General features: G+C 34.4%; 1 protein-coding gene across 1 annotated transcript; it reads right to left on the bottom strand.

Moving 5' to 3' along the window:
• Nucleotides 1-68: 68 nt before the first annotated feature.
• col17a1a (collagen, type XVII, alpha 1a) lies at nucleotides 69-17,333 on the bottom strand. Its single transcript, XM_042761801.1, is given in 54 exon segments — nucleotides 69-806; nucleotides 898-969; nucleotides 1,871-1,894; nucleotides 1,976-2,110; nucleotides 2,113-2,193; nucleotides 2,274-2,342; nucleotides 2,647-2,787; nucleotides 3,226-3,345; nucleotides 3,490-3,609; nucleotides 4,409-4,534; nucleotides 4,631-4,678; nucleotides 4,815-4,931; nucleotides 5,007-5,039; nucleotides 5,133-5,159; nucleotides 5,233-5,292; nucleotides 5,380-5,442; nucleotides 5,542-5,560; nucleotides 5,562-5,619; nucleotides 5,698-5,775; nucleotides 5,859-5,886; nucleotides 6,008-6,091; nucleotides 6,191-6,226; nucleotides 6,347-6,401; nucleotides 6,615-6,646; nucleotides 6,774-6,845; nucleotides 6,939-6,974; nucleotides 7,368-7,430; nucleotides 7,524-7,551; nucleotides 7,634-7,704; nucleotides 7,787-7,876; nucleotides 8,001-8,063; nucleotides 8,174-8,278; nucleotides 8,409-8,471; nucleotides 8,627-8,653; nucleotides 10,300-10,326; nucleotides 10,431-10,481; nucleotides 10,643-10,909; nucleotides 11,002-11,133; nucleotides 11,257-11,295; nucleotides 11,394-11,455; nucleotides 12,017-12,188; nucleotides 12,283-12,336; nucleotides 12,437-12,511; nucleotides 13,018-13,065; nucleotides 13,183-13,281; nucleotides 13,363-13,497; nucleotides 13,746-13,793; nucleotides 13,922-13,956; nucleotides 14,329-14,385; nucleotides 14,532-15,014; nucleotides 15,647-15,800; nucleotides 15,924-15,980; nucleotides 16,081-16,148; nucleotides 16,810-17,333. Coding segments are annotated over 53 exon segments (4,347 nt in total). The 5' UTR covers nucleotides 16,136-16,148; nucleotides 16,810-17,333; the 3' UTR covers nucleotides 69-753.
• Between the last annotated feature and the right edge of the window lie 3,279 nt (nucleotides 17,334-20,612).

Genomic DNA, 20,612 nt, shown 5'->3' with positions numbered 1-20,612 from the left:
AATTTCCTTTCATCTCAACTTTCAATGTGTGGTTTTGTATGTGTTTTTTTTTTTTTTTTTTTTTTCAAATCTGTGAAAAAAGACAGAAATGTCAAAACACAAAGTTAATGTCATTATGATCACCTGAGAGCATTGCTGTATGTATCTGACTGTACAGAGAGTGCCGGGCACCTTCTGATAAAGCATTCATGATGCCTGTTTGCATTTTGACTTTGAGTTTGTCTTGACTTTTTTTTTTTTTTCTTTTAAGCATTTTCAACTTGTGATGTGAAGTTAGCAGTTGTATGTACTGTGTTTGTGTCAAAGATCAAATCATTGTGATTATAGGAAGCTGCTGTAATTAAAACATTTGTGGTGAATAGTTCAGTCATCTGGGTCTCTATTATTCAAGTGTCTCTGTTTATGAACATTACTGAAAGTATCTTGTAAGCCACAACTTAAAAAAAAAAAAGATTTAAAATTTCAATTTAAAAGTCAAGCCACTTTTGAGTCTAATGAAAGCATTTTAACAGTACAAATGACAAAAAGCAGGATATAAAGCACATCACAAGATCCACAAAATCCCATTCTGCATTCATGCAAGAAAACCAAAACATAAATTCTTTAAAACTGCCATCATAAAGGTGAATTTGATCATGTAATGCTTGTTAATTCAATGTGAATATATTTAGCTTTTTGTAATAAATTGACCTAAAGTAAGAAAAAAAAAAAGAATAGAAAAGACTAAATATGTACATGTTTTAGGCACACTAGCTAAATGACTGTGCTCCTCCTCCTCCTCCTGCGAGTGACATATGAAGCTTCACCTGTAGGAAAAAATGTTTGTTTTGACATTATCATGAAAAAAAAAAAAAAAAACATTATGATCATTCATGTATTTTGTAAACTGATACATACCCTTCTCTCCCTTTTCTCCTCTCATTCCTTGGTTTCCTGGGTAGCCTGGTTGACCGGGGAATCCTATGTCACCTGTAGAAAAGAAAAATGACAAGTCAAAACATGAAACAAGGTAGAGGAGATTTGAACAGTTATGCTGTTGCTGATTTTTTTACAGACAAAAAGGATGATGAAATCCAGAGAGCTTGTAATGAAAATCAATGAGAACTTTATAACATACTACTTGTATTTCATAAAATGCATATAAATGTCAGTCATCACTCTGTATCCCTTAATTATGTATCTATTATTTTAAATGCTTTTTACGATCAAAGCTCTGTAGGTTTTATTGTGAGGGATCAACATGTAATACAATGATGATTGACAGATTAAAAATAAACTTTGGTCAAAAGACTAATGCATCATATTTAATACATTTTACCACGGTTTTCATCATATTGATCATTTAGAGGCCTTCGAAATTTGCTTATCAAACATTAAACATATGCTTTATAGGGTTAATAAAATGGAAGGTTTATTGACGGCAGCTGTAATGCTATTATTAGCCATGTGAAATCATTTTCTATATTTTAAATTTAGCAGGCAAAGGGGCTGAAAGCTTTAAAAGCAGAAATGAGAAGCTCGTGTTTTTTGTTAAAGATATAAAATGTTTATTATCTGAGCTAGAGGTCTAAAATAAAACTTAATAAAATAAACAGAAAAAGTTCAATTTAAAAAAAAAAAAATACGTCAGTAACAAGCATAAACAGATTTTTTTTTAATGGATTTTTATCCAATTTGTATGGATTTGTCTCTTTGTAAACAGGACTGTTAAGTCATGACGTCTCTTCCTAGTATCTTCACACAGATGCTAAAGGTAACTAGGTTTGCTTGCTTTTGTGATTGTGATGTGATGATCATATTGTGGTGTTGTGTTAAGTTTTTGGTGATGGTTTTGGTGGTTTTAATTGATGATTTTTCTGCCCTGGTATACCTGGTTGTCCAATCATATGGTTTTCTGTAGAAACAGTCAATTGTAATTATTATAACCATGCATAGTAAATATGTAAGATTTTTAATGTAAGAAGTTCCATCTTGCCTCTGATGTAGTCCATGATCGCTGTCATATTGGAGGAAGAAAATTCTAGACTGATTCCTGGAGGTCCAGGGAGTCCAGGGACTCCGTCACGTCCACGGGGTCCAGGGGGTCCAGGGAGCCCCGGGAATCCTGTTGTGGCTCTTGTGGATGTAGTGCTTGTCATGGAATCCCTATCAAACCTTGACCTTGTAACAGGCCATTAGTTCAAACATACAAGACTCAACAAAGAATCTGTTTCTGCCCTTATCTTGTTCTTTTCGAGGCTGTTTAAATGACTGCCACATGTAGCATAACTTACTCTTAATGTAATCTGAAACCTGTTTAGCGATAACCACGTAATCCAAATTCTCTTCAGAGCTTGGGTGCCCTGAAAAAAAAAATCGCATTTATTTATACGCCAATTTATACAATACAGATCTTCTCAAACAGATTCACAGTATTAAACAGGAGTCAATCATGCAAGTGTCATCAAATATGAGACAAATCCAAATTATGCTTTTTAAGCAGCTCTAAAAAGTCAATACTAGTGTCATTATTCATAACAGATACAACTCTAAAGCAGCTCTACAGAAGACTGTTATGTAATTATTCAGCTCAGTTAATCTCATCTGATAAACAAGCCAATGAGAGAGACTTAAGATAAAATACAGTTAGCAAAACGCTCTTCTTACTTTTGATATACTCCTGAGGCTCTGCGCGGATTTGCTGTTGGTTTTCGTTAGCAGCGTAAGACACTAGTCCTCCAGAGCTTCCTGGTTGTCCTTGAGGTCCTGGGGGACCGGGAGGTCCTGGCAGACCTGTTAAACCAGAATCTTAAACAACACGGTTCATACAAAAGCGATATCAAAAATAATTTTAATATAAGATGTTCATATATAAAATTAGTCTAGTAACATCAGTGGTTTACAGATGTGTTTTTTTTTTGTTGTTTTTTTTTTTTTGCAATGGCCAATTCCTGAAAGATTCAGTCTTGCTGTTAACAAACTTTAAATAAACAAACTTAAAATCTTAACAGTTTCATATAGACCACTGCTTCTTGAGCAACAAATCAGCACATTAGAATGATTTCTGAAGGATCATGTAACACTAAAGATCTATGTAATAGTAGTGAATGTGGTGAAGATTCAGATTTTTATGATTTGATTTTAATGTTTTTATTTTTCTTTTTTTTTATCAAATAAATGCATACTTGGTAAGCATAAAAGACTTCTTTCAAAACCATTAAAAAATTGTATCGACCAAGTTCCTACCGTTCATGAGTCTTAGCACTCGTCCAGCAACTTCCTGAGTGTTAAAGCCATATCCACCTGGCACACCTGGGGGTCCTGGGGGCCCTGGAGGACCAGTCAGGTACTGCCTCACCTCATCTCCTATATATTACCAAAGAATGTGTGGATGCACCAAAATGTTTCATAAAGCACATTAATTGAAAGTTAGATTTGTTTATAAAATACCAAAATAAAGTTGAAGTTGAAGGAAAAAAGGAAGATATTGATCTTTAGTTTTAATTTCACTTTGAATTTGTTGGTTTTCAATGTTAGGGTTAGCCAGAGAATCTTCAGAGCCTGATCCGGGAGATCCTGGTGGTCCAGGTGGGCCTGGAGGTCCGGTCAGGTATTCTCTGATGGGTTCACCTACACAGAACATGAAATATTACAGCTTATTTACCCATTCATCTCTATAACCAGTTAAAGGTGTCTTTTCTAGTAGCACCAACTGGAACTAAAACTTCTAAAAAAAATACTTGTCCATTCAACATTTAAAACAGAATTTTAATACTTGTTTAAATCACTTGGTTAAAATGAACAGAAACGACTAAAGTTTTAAACATTTTCTATGTAACTTATTTCCATTATGTTCAGTCCACTTAAATTTGTAAAAATTTAAAATACTTTATCATTTTGTGTTGGAACTATAGAATAATTTTTGTTGACGCAACTAACTGAACAGTGGATGTGTAGTTCCCAGCATGCTTTGCGTGGGATCACATTAAGAGGGAAACATGTTGAAAAAATGGTCATTGATGTTTTTAATTAAAGAAAATGACTAGTTATTTTACATGTAATGGTGAGTTGTTTTTTAGATTTAGAAGATGTTGGAAGATTTGAAAAAAGTTTTAAAGGTTAACTGTGCAGAAGTCTAGCGCTCATGCTTCAGGTACTGGCGGCTTCATGACTTGATAATTCATTCAGTGAGCAATAATTAATCTCATAACTGGCTTTAGCACATACTGGCTTTAAAATTGGTCTTTTTTCTAATTTCTTATGGCATATTGTATAAAAATAATTATCATAACATAACATGCTAATATATGTTTTTGCTAAATATACCTATATATGATTTTTGTGTGAACTGTCCCTTTAAGATGTATTGTGTGGTTTTAGGGGAGTTGCTAGGGTGCATAAAAGTGCTTCATTTCCTTTTAAAACATACTTCTGAGGTAGTCTGAAATCTGTTGAACAACATCTGGTGAGCCACCATCCGATGAACCGGGTGCTCCAGGAGGCCCTGGGGGTCCAGGTGGACCTGGTGGTCCTGGAGCACTTCTGGATCCTCCACCTTATAGAAACAATGAATTGAAACACTCTTTTACTTAAGAAATGGTTTATGGTTCATGTCATTGCAGATATTGTATCTATAGACCTGTTTGCCTACCGTAGGAATATCCTGGAATGCCAGGGGCCCCTGGGACTCCAGCATCACCTTTGTTTAAATATTAAAAAGTTGTAATTAAAATGTTTGTGCACAGATGTAGAAATATTAGTGTTTTACTGTAACTGGAGGTTTGTTTGTTTGTTTGTTTGTTTGTAAAAACAGATATATTTTTTTTCCATTATACCTTTTGGACCTTCTGGCCCCATGGGACCCATTGGTCCTTGAGGTCCCTGTGGTCCTGGTGGACCCTCAGGACCTTGTTCTCCACGTGGTCCTGGTGTCCCTGGCTGTCCTGGAATACCTGGATTCAGGGTAAAATAGTGTAAACTTTCCAATCAGTTACTGCAAAACATATATATGAATTTGAATCACTAACCGATTCCAGGTTCTCCAGGTAGTCCAGGCTGGCCTTGAGTAAAGAAAGATCAAAGAGAAGTTTGCATGTAATCCAAAAAATGTCAGAATAAATATTATATACTGTGATAGTATGTGATGGTCTTACCAGTGAAACCTTGAGGGCCAATATCACCTGAACAGAAGACATGAAATATTAAAATTCACAGGCTCCACATGACTCCAGGAAAAAATATATATAAATCTACCTTGTGATCCCTTTGGTCCAATAGGTCCAGGAGGCCCAGGCGGTCCAGCAAAGAAGGTTTCTGATTGATCACAAAAACCACACTCAGATCACTTTCATACCATAATTTAAGATGCTAATAGAGTACGTACAGTGAATTAAAGCATACCTGAAGTGGGTACAAAGCTTCCCGGTTCACCTTTTTCACCAGGAGGACCAGGTTGACCAATACCTGTGGAAAAAAACAAATTAAAATTTAATAAATTAAAATTTCAGTAATGTAGTATGGAGTTAATGTTTTATGACTTATCTAAATTCAGGAACTATGTACCTGGTTTTCCATCATCTGGTTGGTGGTCCGCCAGGTCCTGGGGTGGGAGGGGGGGGAGGTTGAGGAGCAGGTTTATATGTTGATTTTTGTTTTCAATTTAGATAAAAAGTGAATTAATGATATAAAAGCAATTATAATTTACATTTGTGAACACACTCACTCCCTGCACTCTCAGAGACTCCAGGCTTCCCATCTTCTCCTTTGTCTCCTCTATCTCCCTTTGAACCTGTAGAGATTCAAATGTCAGGGAACTAAAACACTCTGATTTCAGTCTTTCTGTTTTATAGAAAAAAAAAAAAAATTTTTACCAGGTGGAACCAGGAAGACCAGCAGGACCAATAGGACCTGCGGTTTAAAAGAAAAAGAAAAAGTTAGCAATAGTATCATGAACATACTGCAGTTTAACTGATTCGTTTCATTTCATGTTAAATGCATTTGAGATAATCCATGATGAACGTCATGACACCTGATAGTCCAGGTGGTCCGGAAGGACCCGGAGCTCCAGGAGGTCCAGGGGGTCCAGGAACACCCACAGTGTTAGTATTAGCGCCTGCAAGGAGTGACCAGAAATAATGATGAATGTTGTAACCATCAAATGAGCCAGATTATTATTCTTATTACTAACTAATTATCATTTGTGTTCCCTCACCTGCCGAAATGACTCTTCCGGGCTCACCGGGCTCACCTAAAGAGACAACATCATGTATAATGTGGTAAGACAAAGTGTATATATATGCTGACTGGGCTGTCTTAAATATAGAAACTAAATTATTTTTTATATGGTAATAAATATTATTTATTTAACCTTATTGATATTGATATGTTATTAATTTGGATCCTGGTTGGCCCGGAGTACCTGGACTTCAGTCATAATAAACAAAACAATGTAATGTAAAAAACAAATGTAAAAACAAAAAAAAAACAAAACAAAACATGTAATGTAATAAAATAAAATAAAATAAAATAAAATAAAATAAAATAATTAAGGTTAACCTTTTAGAGTCTACAGTTTCACACACACACAAAAAAGCTAGATATGTTTTGTTTTATATGCAGCTGAGAAGAAGTGAAATCAAACCTGGTGGTCCTTGGAGTCCTGGTGCACCTGTGCAGAAAAACACTTTCTTTACATGGTTTGCATTATTAACAATTATGTTTAAAAAGCATGAAAAGCACAGATCACTTTTTATTCAAGGTGTGAATTCTTAGCTGTGAGTTCTTTTCCGTTATACCTGGTATTCCTGCATCTCCAGGAGGCCCTGAGGGTCCCCGAGCTCCAGGCAACCCACTCGGACCTTGATCCCCTTAAATTTAAATGAAGGAGAAATTTTTCGGAACGAATGCTTAAAAAGAAAGACACAGACTAATTTTTTCCAAAGGCTTAGTTTTAAAATGACCTCGATTTCCTTTAACACCATCTGGCCCAGGAGCACCTTTTAACATCACTTAGTCTTGGTTTTAAAATGACCTCGAATTCCTTTAACACCATCTGGCATCCATATGTGTCCAAAAGTTTTGGAAGTTTGGAGGTTAATGTTTTTTAAAAAAACTCTTATATGTTCATTTTTTTTTTAAATCAAAAATACAAATCGTTACAAATATTAATACTAATAAAAACTTAATATTTTTGTGGAAATACTGATAATTTTTTTCAGCATTTATTTAAAATAGACATCTTTTGTAACATTTAATGCATCCCTGCTGAACAGAAGTATTAACTTGAACTTATTTGAAAGGTAGTGCATATTTCTCTATATATCTGCATTGATTTCACATGTGATACAGGCTTTCTTTTACTCAGGTTTTATTTCTGTGATGAAATCTACCTGCTGATCCTTTAAGACCTTTCTCACCAGCAGGCCCTGCTGGTCCGACCTGACCTGGCTCACCTGGCAAAATAATTATATTTTGTGATGTTGAAAATAAATGCCACAATGACTTCATACAGCAATATATATATAGTTGTAAGTAAGATAACTCACCAGTGGTACCACGTGGTCCTCTCTCTCCCTTGATCGCCTTATTTAGTAATAAAGAAAATGTAATCATAATCATCAGGATAAAAACTTAAGTACATGAAAAACAGCTTTACTTGCAATACCCTGTGTATCTCTGGCTTCTACTGACCTTTAACCCCAGGTGGCCCAGCAGGTCCTTTGTCACCTAAAAATATAAAAGATGATAGAAAAAAAATAGTTTACATGAAATTCTTGAATGGGAAAATGTTAAGAAAAGATATATTTACCTTTGGGTCCAGGTTCACCAGAATCTCCACGGAAGCCTTGGGGTCCAGGAGCTCCTGAAAGACCTGGTACGCCTTGTGCACCTGCATCACCTGCGGCGACAAAATACATTTTTTCCCCCATGGTTTGGATTGTTCTTATGAATAATTTGTTTTGAATTATGTAATTTTTTCACTCTGCTTGTTTTTCTCTTTGTCAGTGAGCAGATGGTCTTACCTTTGGGTCCCACAGGGCCTGGTGGTCCTGCTAGCCCAGGTGCACCAACATCACCGGATGAACCTGAGGAGCAAACACAGAGCAATTAGCAAGCCACTTTTTCATCTTATTAAAGGGCTTCTGTATAAACATTTATAACAAAACAGTAGCAAAAATCATGAAAATGGTATCACCTTTCTCTCCTTTCTCTCCAATTCCTGGGGGTCCTTGTTCTCCTCTGTGGCCCGCTGGCCCCTCTCGACCCCTCGGCCCAGGTAAACCGTCATTTCCTGATTCACCTGTGAATAATACACACAAGCAGATGTTTTAGACCTGAATCATCTTTGTCACATGTCAGCATCACAAAATCTGTCTTCAGCTGTGATGGAAACAATCAACAGCTAGAAGTTTAGTGTCTCTGCCTCATACCTGCACTTCCTTTGGGTCCCCGAGGACCTTCCTGTCCAGGGTGACCAATGAGACCAGGAGGACCTAAATGATGCCATTCAGTAATTCAGTTTATTAATTTGGGCTTTTCTTGTAAGTACATATCAGATCTATATTCTTTATTCATATATTTAGGTATGTGTACAGTATACAGTCAGTGTTAAGGATTGTTATGTTTTGTGATATTAAAAAAGAATTACCTGGAATTCCAGGAAACCCTGTATCACCTGTAAAATTATTTGTAATATTATTGTAACATTTTCATGACATTTCTTAATATATCTGATATATTTGTGATTTAACTGATACATGTTTGACATTGCTGTGATATTTGTGATGTGTGGTACTATTGTGATGTGGCATTATTGTGATATATTTGTGATACATTTCTGATATCATGATATTGTTGTGATAATGTGCCATTATTGTGATATATTTATGATATTATGTGACACAGTTGTGTGATACTGTGAAATTGTGGTATTTGTGATATAATTGTGATACATTTGTAATATATTTATAACTAATACATTTGTGATACTGCTATGATATTGTGATATATTTGTGATGCTGCTGTGTTGTGACATTATTGTGATATATTTGTGATATTGCGATACTGTTGTGATAGGTTTGTGATACAATTATGATATAATTATGTGACACTTGTAACATGTGACATTGTCACAGTTTTGTTGTTATGATTTTTTTGTGATGTGACATTGTGATATAATTGTAAAACAGTTGTGATATTATGATGATTTTTTTGTGATTTTTTGTTTAAATTTGTGATACTTGTGATTTTACGTGACACTATTGTGATAATGTGTGATAATGTGATATAATTCTGATACATTTGTGATATAACTGATACATTTGTGATATTGCTGTGATATTGTGATATATTTGTGATGTTAAGTGATGCTGTTGTGATGTGACATTATTGTGATAAATTTGTGATTTTATGTGACACTATTGTGATAATGTGTTTTTGTTTGTTTTTGTTGTTGTGATTTTGTTATGTTACTTTTGTGTTTTTGATGTTGCTTTTATATTGTGATATATTTGTGATGTTATGTGATACTGTTGTGATGTGACATTATTGTGATATATTTGTGATACTTGTGATTTTATGTGACGCTATTGTGATATGTGACAATATGATATTTCTGATATAATTGTGTTACATTTGTAATATAACTGATACATTTGTGATATTGCTGTGATATTGTGATATATTTGTGATGTTATGTGATGCTGTTGTGATGTGACATTATTGTGATATATTTCTGATATTGTGATGCTGTTGTGCTGTGATATTTTTGTTATTTATTTGTTATTTTGTTATGTTTGTGATGTTATGTGATGCTGTTGTGATGTGACATTATTTTGATGTATTTGTGATATACTTGTAATTTTGTGATACATTTGTGATATTGCTGTGATATTGTGATATGTTTGTGATGTTATGTGATGCTGTTGTGATGTGACATTATTGTGATAAATTTGTGATACTTGTGATTTTACGTGACACTATTGTGATAAGATGTGTGTATTTGTAATACATATGTGATATATTTGTAATATAACTGATACATTTGTGATATTGCTGTGATATTGTGATATATTTGTGATGTTATGTGATGCTGTTGTGATGTGACATTATTGTGATATATTTGTGATACTTGTGATTTTATGTGACACTATTGTGATAATGTGTGACAATGTGATATTTGTGATATAATTCTAATACATTTATATTATAATATATTTGTAATATTATTGTGATACATTTGTAATGTATTTGTGATATTATGTGATACTGTTGGTATATCATGCATGTTTGTTTAGTTTGGTGTGATATTTTTATGAATACCTTTCACTCCAGGAGGTCCTTGGTCTCCTAGAATGACATGAGTATGAGTAAATTGTTTGTATGAGTAAAAATGCATTCACTCATTTTCACTCAGTATTTCTCCAGGTTTATCTATTATCTGTAAGTATTACCTTTAGGCCCAGGCTCTCCTCTCTCACCCTTAAGTGAAGTTGCCAGTGAAGCTATAATGAAATCATAAAAATCTATAAATGTTTAGATAACTCTATCATTATCATCCAAAAGCAGTTTGAGTGCCCAGAAAAGCGCTATATAAATGTAAAGAATTATTATTATTATTATTATTATTATTATCATATGTTTAGCATGAATATATGGTAAACACCTCTGATGGTGTCAGACTGAAGTTCGGATCTGAGGATCTGTTGGATGGTCGTCTGCAGAATGACAGGGTCTTGTGCAGTAGATGCTGAACCCAGGTTTATAGTGTTATCGGCACGGACGCCAGGGATGCGCTCAGTGTATGAAGATTCTAGTGGATCAATGATGTTGACAGCCGAGGAGGAGGACAAACGGCTGGTTCGAGCAGAGACTGTTCTTTCTCCGCCATCAATAGCGTCCACACGGGCCTTCAGTTTCCGGACCTCCTCACCTAGACAGAGAAATTCATTATGAAGGAAAATTTCAAAGTACAAGGTATATCAGTTGGTCTAAAATAATATCACACTTTGAGACATAATATACCCAGTGCGATGAGACCACAGATGAGTCCCAGCAGAAGGAGAAGACCTAAGATCAATGCCAGAAGCCACTTCCACCACGAGCAGCAGGAACAGAATCCTAGTCCTGCACTGTCAGACTCATCTTTACGGATCTCTGTTGTAACATTAGAATATGAAACTATGAACAAAAACCAGATCCAACAACAGGCCATCATTGCTGAATGAACTGATGTGTATGACAGTTATTGTAATATTTGCATTTCTTTAGGACATTTACCTGCGTAGGTTGCCTTGTCTTTCGTGGAGGCTCTGGAAGCTGAAAGCACATAAATGATGGTTTTATTGCATGTCATTTAAGGGAAGATTTTATTATTAATTAGATAATACACAGTAAGTGATTTTATCTGAATGTACCAGTCATTGTGGATTCTGTAATGCTGGAGATTGTGTTTTTTTTACTTTTAGGTGATTTTTTTCTAATTTTTTATAGAAAAAACTTTTTTTTTTAAGAATACATTTTTGTTAAAAAGTTATTGTTGATTTAATAAAGTTTATTTAATTGATATTAAATATGTAAAAAAAATGTTAAATAATTATCAATTAAGTGATATTATAATTTTGATTTATATGTTATTTTTCAAACATTTGGGGTGGGTAAAATCATTTTTGGTGGGTAAAATTTTTTAATGTGTTTATTATCAGGATATTTTTGTGGAAACCACTATAAAAATTTTTTTCAGAATTCTTTCATGAATAGATAGTTTAAAAGACAAGTAATCACAATAACAATAATATAAATGTTACAATATATGTGACAGTATAAAAGTTTTTACTGTATATTTTTTTTTATTTTATATTTTTTTGTTTAATTGAAGTTTTTGTTTATTTTAAGTATACTTTTCTGAATGTAGTTTATACAGTATTTAACTGTTTTACCACAACTAGATTTGTAACTAATTAAATTACTATTTCAACTGTACATTAAGCTACAAAAAAATAAATAAATATTTTGGATGTAGTTTATACAGAGTCTCTGCTGTCTACCTTCTCCAGCACTGGTGGTGGAAGTGATGAACTGTTTGCCAGTGTTTTTGGACATGATCAGTCTCTCACTCTCTTTCTTAGCTGCTACATTTTCTTTTCCAATCGCGATAAACTTGCCATCTTTCACAAACACATCATCAGCGATGATAGGGCTGCTGGGAACAGCTGTGAATATGACACAAAAAAATAACATAAAATTTTCATTTGGCAATATTGCAATGATTTAATCTTACACATATTTAAGTCAAATAATTTTTACTAGTAACAGTGGTGGCCAATCCAGCGCTGCCAACATTCCTCTGTCCCCCATACACTGGAAGTACAAACAGACATCATAAATCTCTTACTATAGTTATTTGCATGCACTGCATCAGTTTGTTAAAGTTTTTATATAGAGACAAGGTTGAGTTTACCTTGGTCAGCATTGATTCCATTTACCATGAGAGCACCACCAGATGTTGACAGGTTATTATGCATCCCATATACTGAGAACAACAGAAACACAGAGGGCAGCATCAGCATAAGACCAGTTAACATGAAACATTCTGCTAACGTTCTCAGTGGATGTTATGTAAGAAAATTTTTTGAGTATCTGTATAAGTGTTGTTAACATGAAACATTCTGCTAACGTTCTCTCAATGTTATGAACAAACATTCTTCCAGTAACCTTAAGAGAGCACTTGTTCAAAATTGTCTGGTAATAACATTCTCAAAACACGTTTTCTGAAATGTTTTTATTCTAACTGTTTAAGAAGGTTCGTTGAATAGTAAAATTTAAGGATCTTACCCTTTTTGTTTGTTTTTAAAACATTTCAAAACTTTTTACGCGTTCAGAGAACATTCCGAAATAGCATTTTCTTAATGGGAACATTGGGAAGGTACTTTATCAGTTTTATGAGGCTTTGGGCATTTTAATATTTAACCAGAGCTCAAAACTGGAGTCTTGCTTTGTTCTTAATTTGGTTTGGTGTAGTGTGGTTTTAATGTAAAGATGTGCTATTGTGGGGGGATTAGCTGAGGGTCAGATTATTCTGCATGCCACCTAAAACAAAACAACATATGCTCAGTTACACTCTCTCATTTATCTTTTTAGTATGTTAATCCTTTCAACTTTAACACATAGGAAAACAGGCACACAAACACATCGTCTCTGTGTAACCTGTGGGTGATGATGGGTGTTGCAGTGTGGTGTAACTGAGGTTGTTTGGGTTGGTGTAATATCCGCTGAATCCTGCATCCAGGACTGTGCCGTCATAACCTGAAAGATATATATTAGTGTTTAAGGACTGGCTGTGCTGTGTATCACAGGCATATCTGTGCTTGTGAGTGTGTGTGTTACCTGACTGGCTCTCATGACGGGTGTCCAAACTGGCTTTTTTGGGGATAGGTAGAGTGTTGGTGGGAGAGCGAGGTGGACTGATGCTCCCGGAGCGACTTCCCTTCAGTAATCTCTTCACATCATCCAGCTCTGTCCCTAAATATATGAAACTATAGATCATTTTCTGAAACTTAAGGCCACATTAACTATTGATTTTATGATTTAAAATTTATTATATATTTATTTAAAAATATTTAATTTTTACATTTTTCAGATTTTATGCATTATTAATCAATATAAAATTTAAAAGATGAAATAACGAAAATACTGTACATATAATATACTATGCAATTTTAGTAAATTAACGCATCATAGACTTTTGACTGAACGTGAGTAACACTGACATCTAGTGGAGGGTGAGGTACTCTGCAATCTGGCTCTGATCTCACTTTCTGAAAAGAAAAGGATAAAGTTAAGATTTAAAATGAGACTTAAAGACATAAATTAAAATAGCAGTTTTTGCATCTAGTTTATGATTGTTGGGAAGTTTGTGAAACTGCGTATTATGTATCAGAAATACCTCGTGTTTGAGTGCGTCCTCTAGTGGCGACACTTGTAGAAACTGTAAATGAAAAAAAAAAAACATTAAAGCTGAATTTTGAGAAACACAAGTAGGCTATCACGGATGAAAGAAGAAGATTCATATTATTGGAGAGTTCAGACCCCATTAATAATAATAATAATAAATAAAAAATAAAAAAGACATACAACAGCATACGTTTGGCGTTGCATGATCTTAAAAGAAAAAAAGACCATTAGCTACATTTTTAGAGGCGGAATCGAAATGTCCTGCTCTTCTGTAAACAGAGTTACAAAATGACACTCGTGAGGTGAGTTCGTGGGTTGTGTAATTTCTTTCATGCATGATACGAAATACAAATGGGATATTTCCCCTGAAATCAGACCAGTCCCAAAACTCAATAATATTTTGAATTGACATATTCTTTCTTTACGTTTTGTGTTGAGGGGTTGAATTTGGAGTTGAGTTGGTTGATATAAATTGCACACAGGCTGTTTATTAAATTTGATTAATAATGCATATTTAAATTAATATCAATAAATGAACATACTGTGAGAAATTCCTCTCTTTTGAAATCAATATATCCAAAAGGGTCATCATCTCTGACTCACCCTCGTATCCTCCATTGTGAAGGCTCAGACTGGTCTTCCTCTCTGCAGGAGCTGTGCTGTAACTCAAACCTTTCCGTGTCCCGCTGGGGGACGAGGAGCTGAACTTGGTCACAGTCATGGAGCTGGAAGTTCCTGCGGCAGACGTGACTGCAGAAGAGCCAGCGCCACCTCCTCCACCTCTGGATATGTTCATACTGCCTCCAGAAACACTGACAGAACCCCCTGAGGAACCAGACGCAAACTCAGAGGAGGAGATGGACCCGTATCCACAGGAAAGATCTCCACCTTTTGCAGAGGAACCACCTACTGTTGTGATGGAGGTAGAGACACTGCTAGAGCTTTTAACTGCAGAGCTAGAACTTTTAACTGTAGAGCTACTAATCGGTCCGGTTACACTGATTTCGCGAGATATTTCTTCAAATCCACTAATCACAGATACTGCTCCTGAACTTCCAGAAGAGGAGGCTGGAGAGAAGAGAGAAGTTTGGATATATATACATCTCTCTTCTATATTCCAATATATGTATTGCACCGGCTGACCAACAGCTTTGTGAATTAATAATAAAATGTCCTGCTCATTTTCAGTAAATATGCCTTAATATATGTGACCCTGGACCACAAAACCAGTCTTAAATGTAAATTTTTTGAAATTGAGATTTATACATTATCTGAAAGCTGAATAAATAAGCTTTCCGTTGATGTATGGTTTGTTATGATAGGACAATATTTGGCCGAGATACAACTATTAGAAAATCTGGAAACTGAGGGTGCAAAAAAGTCAAAATATTGAGAAAATCGCCTTTAAAGTTGTCCAAATGAAGTTCTTAGCAATGCATATTACTGATCAAAAATTACGTTTTGATATATTTTATGATAGGAAATGTACAAAATATCTTCATGGGAATATGATTTTTTTACTTTCCTAATGATTTTTGGCATAAAAGAAAAGTCTATAAATTTGACCCATACAATGTATTTTTGGCTATTGGTAAAAATATACCCCAGCGACTTAAGACTGGTTTTGTGCTCCAGGGTCACATATGTCTGGATTTCAAAAATGTCCTCTGTATCATGTATATAGCGGGTTGGGTTTGAGTTGTTTGTTTTCTGGAATGATATGATATGACTTATGTTATGGGATGCTTCTGCTCTGCTCTGGGTGATGATCTTCTCCACCAGAACAGCTCCTCCTGAAGCTCCTCCAGAGCCTGAGCTGTTCACAGTGGAGGTCAGTACCTGCTGGCTGCTCACGGAGCTGCTGTTGCCCTCTGATGGTGAGACACCAAATAACATTCAGTAGGGAAGGAGATTGCACAGTTTTTCAAATTAGAGAACAACACTAATAGTTTTTAATGTAGTGTAGTTAATTCAGAAAGGACATTTAAACCTACTTGGGGGTAGAGATGTCAGTCTTGTGGTTGTTACAGTTTCTTTGTGTTTCTGGATTTCTGTAATTAAAAAATAAAAATCATTCAGGTTAAGGGACAAATTAATTTAAATTATAAGAAAAAGTTGTGCTAAATTAATGAATTATTTTTACACACTCACCTTTTCCAGATCCCCCCTCTACTTTCACAATCTTGGTTGTGGTTAGCTTGTCCATTCCATGTTAATTACTGTAAACCAAAGTGACTCTTATTAATAAAACAGGACACCTGGTTTTTATTCATATATTTATTTTTAGTTTTGCTTTTCATATGCAAAATAAAAACAAATAACAAAGGACTATTATTTCAAAAGCAATGCAACACATCAAAGCATATCCTTAGTCCCATTAAATTATCCTTTTAGCTACTAGTAAAGATCATTATCTTGCTTTAAACTTTCTATTCTTTTTCTACAGCAACACCTTCACTTTGCTTAAAATTAAGGTTACAATCAGAAGTATTTTAATGCCTGATAAAATCAGAGAGTTTAATGTCTGATACGTCATTATTTTAGACAATTTTATTTTATCTTTTATCTTGCTATGTTGCTTGCTGTGCTAAAAAGCACAAACGCTAATACACTGATTAAAGCAACCTATAATGTACCCTGATGAGAACCAAACAGCATCTCTACTCAATTTTATACAAATTGTTTTTTGATTAGAAGAGGGTGCTTTGTTGAATCCAAGGTGCTCAGAAACAAGTGACGAAAACGAGTGTAAATTCAATTAACCAGAGACAGAAAACTGCATCTAAATTTTGTTTACAAACATACGAATTGGTGCTAAAATTAACAAATAGCATTCTAACAAAATGTCAGAATTTGGACTCAGAACAAATTGACACTTACCACTTGTTATAATTTACCGTCTTATGTCAAAAGGTCTGTCCTGTATCAACACACTGATTTTTTTTCAGTTCAAGTTCAATCCCAGCACCCCTCCAAAAAAAATGTTTTCAGCTTGGATTTCAAGCCTTCTTATCACATCTGAAGCCAACAAGTTTAAACCTGAAGTTTTCCTCAAGGCAGCAGCTATAATACTGTATTGTACTGTTCTGTAATACTGTTTGTAGGATTTGAATTCAATTATTTCTAAGATTACTGTGAAAGACCACCTCTGATTAGTCCATCCATCCATCCACTGATGTATTCATCTATCACCAGTCTAGACCTTCAGCACCTCTGCTATTGTCACCTGTTCAAAGCAATGTTTACCAGCACTATTGCTGCGTAATAGTCATCATTACACCCTTAAAACACTAATGATCTGTCCACCTGTCATTCGTTCACTTTCAAGAGACTTTCTAGGAGCTCTACACCCTGAAATCACTCTGGATAATGAGGCATTTGTGAATAGCGGAGAGAGAGAGAATCTATTATAAAACTAAAGTAGAACACCAGTTAAACCCACACTTCATAAACAAACTCGTGTTTATGTAAGTGTATGTGTCTGTGCTTGTTCTGTAATACGGATGACATTTTTTCTGTCAAGTTTTGATCATAAATTATACATCTAAACACAATAAGCTCATGACCACAAAAGAATACTTATAAGATTACAGATTAGATTCTTTCATTATAATGATATAAGCTACACATAATTGGAATTCTTTTGAGCTGGAAAGAATATATATCATTCTTAAACATCAACATATCACTACAAAAAGATAAAATCTTGGAAATGGATTCTTATTATATAATAGGTTTTCAGCTTTGAATATTTCAGGCTGAAGCTTGACAATGTGCCAAAAGTTTCACCCTTTCATTGCCAGTGTTTTTCATTAATGAGTAAGCAGTTTGGCTGTTCCTAGAACAGTTTATCACCAACCTGACAGACTTTTCCAGTCCGTGGACACATAAACTTGAAGTTGCACTTGAAAACTGTTCAAGTTCGGTCATAAAACTAAACAATACAGATTATTTAAAAGAAGAATAGTAAATTATTAGGATTATTTTAAAGTTTAGTCTTGTTTAGTAGAAATTATTATTTTTTTTTTTTTTTAGGAGTGTTTAGTATTATTTTATAAAGGTTTGCTTTAAAAAAGTTGTTGTATTTTCAGATGTGATGAGTAATCCAGGATGCGGCATGCATGCTTTTTACCCCTTTACATGCAATATAGCAGTTTTTCTAACCTACAGCCACTTACAGGCAAGTTTTGACAAGATGAGGGGGCTGTCACATCATGAGACCCCTGAGGCACTTCTATTTGCAAAAACAAGGAACAAAAATCAGGTAAATCGCCTGGGAGAAAGTTCTTTTTTAGTGGAATTATGATGACTTGAGGATAGATCGCAACCTGTTCTATAGGTTATGAAAATTATTCTTGCTTCCATTGCATTCTATAGCTATTACTAAAATGAGAATGTGTATATTGGAGTCATGGGAATTATTACTTGCAACAGGAAAATCATGAAGTCCCTTCAAATTCCTCACTGAGCATCCAAATGCTTGGCTGTAATGATGACCATTTGTGTTTTGTGTTTTAGATTGTAATTGGTAAGTGATGAGTAGAGTTGAGATGTCAAAATTAAATGATGTGGCTAAAATGATTTTCACACATGTTGATGCTTGAGAGAATGTTGAGAATTAGAATTGATTTTGTCTTAAATGATTTTAATTTTTATTGATAGGGGATTTTTTTGGGGTTTTTTTACACCTGCCATCCAGAATGACACAGAAACACAGAGAGCTCATCATGATCATATTTTTGGGTATTTTTGGATTTTTCAACAGGTGTGAAGGAACGAAGCAACACACCTCAGTGAGTCACCATGGAGTCATTTTATCAGTCAAATCTGTCATTACACCATCTTACTCTCGTTCATTGACATGTCCTAATGTGACTGATGGATTGAGTCACCATGTAACATTTAATTATGAAAATCATCGTTAGATTAAGCATTCCATGGCATTCTCGGGAACACTTTTGTAAGAAAAAAAAAGACTTTATTCAAACATTTCCTTTTTTTTACTGGAATTAATTAATTAATGCTTTTTTTTCATACGTTGTATTTTATACGTGTATTTATGTCTAAACACAGCTCATCCTTGTGGCGATCTAATGTATACAGAAGAGCATACGGTGATCCAGAAATATTTATTTTCTCCCTGACAAAAAGAGTTCCTGTCGATTTTCATGCCTTTTTGGATTACGACACTATTATGTACTTTGCTGCTAAAAGTCTCCCAGTTTTATACAAAATATCTTAAATTTTTCCAAAGAATACAAAAGCTTTTACACTGTTTGAAAAAGTGATTTGACCAAAATTGTTTTTGGGGTGGAGTATCCCTTTGATGGTAAGACATTGACTTTAGATATCATATAACTATTGACCCTGCATTTCTCCTATGAACAGAAATACCTATTATCAACAGTATAATGAATTATACTAATACATTTGAATTATTATAATATATTTTAAGAATGTATTCAGATTCATGAAACGGTTTTGCTTTTATGGCTGTGTTTTTCATGCTATTGCTGGATAACAGTGTGTTTGAACATGTCTTAGACAGGTAAAAATGTCAGTTTTTCTCAATGCCCAGAGCTATACAGTAAGTAAGCAAGCTATATTGGAAGCTTCAATCAAAAGTTCTTCAAACTTCTACACTGTGAAAGCATCAGTGCTTCATTGAAATTCAAAAAAGGTCTTTTTTATTTTGCTGTGTTTTATACTTAACGCTTAATGGCTACTTGACTCACTCTTTTTTTTTACAAACTTGTTGTACAGTATTTGATTTACTGTAAAAGAATGACAAGCAAAATTTAAGACCGAAATTCCCCTTAGCCACAGGGTTGAAATTTTCACAGAAACATTCAAGTTAAGGCAAAGTACCATCCCTGACCAAAGGTCTACACAATTTCACTGAAAAGAGATGAAATCAGAAATAAACATAAACCATGAAAGAGTCATCAGACTCATCACACATTCAGCTTTAACATGTTAGGGGCCATGTGATGCCATTTCTATATGGAACTTAGTAATTTAACTTTTCTTTGTACTTTAACTTAAACTTTTTTAACAGGTAAACTGTTTACAGGTATACAATAAAGAGCAGTAGACCCTGTTGGTGATAAACTGTTTATGAGCCCACCAAAAATAAATAAAAAGAGCAGCAAATATAAAATAGCAGCAAATAGGTGAATACACTCTTAAAAAGAAAGGTTCTTTATTGACATCTATGGTTCGGAGAAGAACCTCAACATCAGTTACACAAAAGGTTTTTAGAGTGAAAAAATGTTCTTCAGATTATTAAAATGGTTCTTTTAAGAACCGTTCTTTGAGGAAACTAAAATGCTTCTTCTATGACATCACTGTAAGAAATCCTATTTGTGACCTTTATTTTTAAAAGTGTGTGAGAAAGTGTAAAACAAAATCATAATTTTTATACTTTGGTCTAGAAACCACTGTAAACATCATCAAGTGGTTTTGCATGGGAAACCACAACTCAAATTAGCCATACTGTATAGATATAAGTGTAACTCTGACGATGGACTTCTATTCTCATACTGGAATACTCTGTTTTCTTTCTGAGCATGATGCTTGGGTCTGAGTTGAATGGTTAGTGTTAAGTATAGTCACACCTGTTTTCAACAGGTGGTTAACATAAAATGTTTTTGAAGGCTTGCATGTTAGCATTTCGAAGAGTC

This window comes from Cyprinus carpio, chromosome A1 (genome assembly GCF_018340385.1).
Source record: "Cyprinus carpio isolate SPL01 chromosome A1, ASM1834038v1, whole genome shotgun sequence".
NCBI lineage: Eukaryota > Metazoa > Chordata > Actinopteri > Cypriniformes > Cyprinidae > Cyprinus > Cyprinus carpio.
This window is presented reverse-complemented; position numbering and strand designations above follow the sequence as displayed.